Consider the following 5,131-nt stretch of genomic DNA (forward strand, 5'->3'; position numbering starts at 1 on the left):
AATACATACGTAGGTACGAAGAAATAGCAATTCATAATTTTTTATTTTACCTTTTTTAAATGTTATCAAAACAGAGTTAAAATTCACTTTTTGTTACCCCTGTCTGCGTATATGTTTTTTATTTACAATTATTCAGGTAGTTTTTTTCAATTTTTTAATTTTTTCAATTTAATTTTTTCGATTAGACATCCAGTTAACGCTATCTCAAATATTATGTGTATAAAACAATTTCGGTTACATAAAAGGATAAACTATGATAAAATTTATTGTAATCGCTCTCATTAGCATGATAATTTCTTATTCAAGATAAAAAAAAGGTGCTGTTACCTAAATACAGAGAATAAAAAACTAAACCTCTCGAATGCTATAAAAATAATGCACCGTAAAGGTCAAAATAAAATTAGTTTGTAAAATATTATCAGTACATATGTACCTACCATACGTATCAAAACCAAAATATATAAACTTTTTTGCGAAGATGCTCAAAAGTTTATCACTTTTTGAAAAAAAAAAAAAACCTGTAATTAAATTTCGTAATATCACTTTTTTTCTGATTCTCATCTTCCTTCTTAGAATTTGATATGTATGGCACCACTTGGGTTATGTTAGGGGTGTCGGAAATTCTCGGAAAAGTAAAGTTCTGGTAGGCTATGAGGCTAAGGCCGTTGCAGGCCAAATATGCATACAGTTACACCTCCTACGCACCTTCTGTCACGTACCAGCTAAACTCATTATCACAGGGTTACTTTTACATTGTTAAACAACACGGTGAATTCCGAAATACCCTTGACTAAAATTACCATAATATTTAGACACAATATTGAACCAGTCATTAATTTGTTCATTGTTTCAAAATTATTCTAAAATGTCAACTAAAATTATATATAAAATTTGTATTGAAGTAATAAACAAAAATGCCAAAAAAAGTAAAATTAAATTGTACAAACCGTTAGATAAAAATATGGAAATACAATAAGGAAAATTAGAAAATAACAGTCTTTTGTGCACTGTTAATAACATTTTTATGATATGAAAATTAATCATTTATTTTACTATTACATTTTATACTGGATTGTGCCCGTTTGGAATTAAGTTTGCGACTAATAAGCATTATCTATAAATTTGTGAATTAACCTTAAAAAATAGATATTCCTATGTCACCCCGGACTTTTTTTACAAGCCTTTATAAGTTCTACAACTGTACAAAGTATTCATATTATCTCTTACCTTTAAAGCAGCATTAGCTCTTTATTATACTAGAGTAGATTATACGAACCTTCGTCAAAATTTAAATTTAAATGCTATAAATATTGATAACAAACGCACAGCAGACTAAAATAAAGTTATGAAACACATAAATACCTAAATAAAAGATTTTGGGCTTCTATCAATCGACTTCTTTTATTATCGCCAAAACTGAAAGGGAGGGCCATCGCAGTAATGTAATGGCGGCATCATAATCGCAAATAATCAATTAAGTAACTAATTGTCACGAGCCGGACTATGTTTTGCAAAAAAAAAAATTGTCAAAAAGGTTATCATCGTCAGCCGGCAGCGCGAACATGAGGTATTACGCTAGAAGCAAACCAAACGGTCCCCACGGCCGGCACCGGCAATGCTATACGGCCCGCTCGTATTACTACGTGTAAATGTGTTAGTGAAAAAATAGTGTTTTATTCGTTTTTTGTTCATTTTATCGGCCATTAAAAACCAGCAACTTAAAAAATGGGACTAACCAACACCGTAAGTTTAATAAATAGCAATAACAAATTAAAAAATTAACCAATTACATAATTATGATTATAATAAATTATGATAAATGAGGAATAAAAAAAATTACTACTATTATCATCACTAATACAAGGCTTCTATGATTTTTAAAAACTTCATTCAAAAGTAGCAATTGATTCGCCAAGCATTAGCTTCATCATATTTGGAATATTTACTAAGCACCAGTACTACACGTTTGATGAAGTCAATGTTTGGCGAAACAGTTGTTATAATTTTGAATAAAGTTTGTGAAAATCTTGGTGGGTACCAATATAGAGTCATATTTTTAAGTTAAATAATAGTTAGTGTTCTTATCATTTTTTTANACCCGGGATCTTTGACTTTACGCACCAATGCTCCTGCCTACTAATCACTAAACCTCATTGATTTGAGGTAATTTGTAGTAGACAAAAATTAAAGGACTTATGTATTTATTTATTAATCATTCTCGTTAAAATTCATCTAAACGGATCTTCTGAAATTATTTATACGATACTGATCGCTTCTAATATGAATAATTCAACAGTAACTCCATTAAGTTCGTCCTGAACCATCCCAATAACTTTATCATTGCCTGGAACGTATTGAATCCGGGTCTTTTGTTGAAAAGGAATTTTACAATCCATATTTCACCCATTTCCACTACAGCTATCGGGCTGAAATTTGGCACACACGTTCGGTTCACGTGGCAATTTTTAATACAACATGGCGGCCGTAACAAAATGGCGATTTATAATTTTTACAATAACCCGTATGATATGGGTATCAAGTGAAAGGGCTTGACAAGTAATGTGACGTTATTCTAAATCCAATATGACGGACGTCACAAAATTGTGATTTATTGGTTTTTTTATATACCTAATTTATTGATGTAATTTCTAATAAGTAGTAAAATTTATATTGTTTCGCCAAGCATTAGCTTCATCATACTTAGAATATTTACTAAAGCACCAGTACTACACGTTTGATGAAGTCAATGTTTGGCGAAACAGTTGTTATAATTTTGAATAAAGTTTGTGAAAATCTTGGTGGGTACCAATATAGAGTCATATTTTTAAGTTAAATAATAGTTAGTGTTCTTATCATTTTTTTACATGCACTTGTATATAGTCCTAGTATGTGATTCACGCATGCTAAGGAGAAAGAAATCGCTTGCAATTGAAGAATTTAACATTATTATTACCTAGTTGCAAATACAATGCGTATAAAAATTAACTAGGTGGTATGAACCAGATTGATTTAATAAAATAAAAATTTTGCTGCCTGTGCCATTCCGGTTCAATCAGAAACAAACTCAGATTTTAACAAAAGATCACGTAGAAGGCGCCGCTCATTGAAGCAACCCTCAATGAAATAATTGATCATTAAAACAGCATTAATTTAAAGAATAGACTTTACAATGTGCATACACATATTTAAAACTTAAAAACTGGTTCAGATCGGAAATAAATCCAGTTAACAAAAGATAATTTCATAATTTTAAATAGGTATCAAAGTAGGTGGTGAAACAGCTTTATGTTGCAAAATAAACAAAACACTTCAAGCTTCTACATATACCTCGAAATCTTTTCTATCTCGAATATTTTTTTGTTCCTTTGGCATAAATTTTGTTTTACATGTACAGTGGAATTCGTTTATTATGACCCAGTCTATATTGACCAACCGCTTAATATGAAGTAATTGCAGTGTTAAGTTTGGTTTTCGTAATAAATTCTCTATATAAAAGTTTGGATATAATGACTCCGTTTAAAATGACATATAGTTTATTATGATTGATTCTCAAGAAATCATATCCGGCTATAGTGGCCCAAATGATTAATAATAACATTTTCGCTCATTTTTCTGAGCCTTCTTATGTATATTGATATTATAATTCATCGTTCTTTTTCTTTTTCTGTTAATAAATATACACAATTTTTAGTTTTTCTCTCTATTAAACTAAATAACTAATCAAAATAGAAAGTTGTTTAAAGACTATGCTTTGTATGACGTCCGCTTAGCATGACGTGTCTGTCATTTCCCTTCGATGTCATTATAAGCGGATTCTATTGTATTTCAAATTGTTCATTACATCATAAATTGTGAGGAACGGTAGGAAAAGACAACACGAACGAATTATTCGACATGGTTATCTGAGACTGACATGCCTTCGAAATAGAAATTAAAAAGTTTGGCGGTAAAGCAGAAAATTTCATCAAAACTAATTGTCTCTAACATGCTTGCATTTGGGAAGTTTGACTGTATTTTACAATTTTTAGATATTTCGTCCAAATTTATCTACCACGTACGAAAAACAACAAAAAATGATTATCGTACAACTATTATAAACAATACATGTTTAATATTCTTTTAATAAACCTAACTATCGCAGAAAGCTAAAGTTAACAATACATTTTTACGTCAGTATTTAATTAATTCTTTGCCCTTTCTGATAACACGTAAAATGAAACCATTATTTTTCTTGTAAAACAAATTGTGATATCCACGGTTATTTTCAATAGTGATTGCATTAATCGTAAGTGAACCGTTCAATATATGTATGTACATCATAATCGCTAACGTTTTTTATATTTTTTTCCTCTTAAAAAATTACATGAAAATGTTTACCAACAAAACGCAAAAAAAAGGGAAAAAATAATTGTTGCTACACATTGCGACCTCAATTCATTAAAAAAAGAAAAACGAGATTCAAAAGTGCTAATCGCATTGTTAACCTGTACTTTCAGATTATAATAAAGGCGGTAATATTTTTCAAATGTACCCGTTGAACTACGTATATATATTATTTTTAATCAATTTATTATGAATTACACTAACTAATCGTAAGGTCAAGACCGGATGTACTACATATGTACAGATATAAACGGATGTACAAATTTTTATAATTTCACTCATGTAAACGTCAGCCAAGTGCAAACGTTTTGTCCTAGGACACCAAACGAATGTACGTACAGATTTCAGAGGGAGAGAACTGTGATAATACGGAAAAACTTAAGATCTTTTAGGTTCCAACCGCGAAAGACATTAAAGTAAAATCAACTTTTGATCCCCGGTTTTATTTATTATTTATTGGAATCTGATTGATATTTTCAAGTTCTTGGATTTTAAAATATAATTGGTGTATCAAGGATCAAATCTTTGGGCTTAGAGCTTCATCATCATCATAAGGTCATCAGTCCTAAGACTGGTTGGACACGTACCTCCACTCTTTCCTATCCTGAGCTAAACTTCGCATTTCCCTAAAACTAGAACAACCCACATCCTTAACTATTTGCGAAGAGTAATCTAATCTAGGTCTACCTCTACCCCTCCTAACTCCTGTTTCTGCCTCTAATATGTCTCTGACTAGACCTTCATGCCT

General features: G+C 30.5%; 1 protein-coding gene and 1 long non-coding RNA gene across 6 annotated transcripts in view; one reads left to right on the forward strand and one right to left on the reverse strand.

The window, feature by feature from the left end:
- Positions 1–5,131, reverse strand: part of LOC108736758 — a 60,395-nt gene that overhangs the window by 44,325 nt on the left and 10,939 nt on the right. The gene's annotated exons all lie outside the window — the stretch shown is intronic.
- Positions 1–5,131, forward strand: part of LOC108736754 (neural/ectodermal development factor IMP-L2) — a 21,975-nt gene that overhangs the window by 8,639 nt on the left and 8,205 nt on the right. The window contains exon 1 of one of the 2 annotated variants that reach the window (XM_018469314.2): positions 1,575–1,743. The exons of the other annotated variant lie outside the window; for it this stretch is intronic. Coding sequence (XP_018324816.1) covers positions 1,726–1,743 — 18 coding nt within the window. The 5' untranslated portion in view covers positions 1,575–1,725. Of the gene's footprint in view, positions 1–1,574; positions 1,744–5,131 lie in introns of those variants that run through there. 2 annotated transcript variants of the gene reach the window in all.

Source organism: Agrilus planipennis, unplaced genomic scaffold, assembly GCF_000699045.2.
Source record: "Agrilus planipennis isolate EAB-ADULT unplaced genomic scaffold, Apla_2.0 scaffold103, whole genome shotgun sequence".
Lineage (NCBI taxonomy): Eukaryota > Metazoa > Arthropoda > Insecta > Coleoptera > Buprestidae > Agrilus > Agrilus planipennis.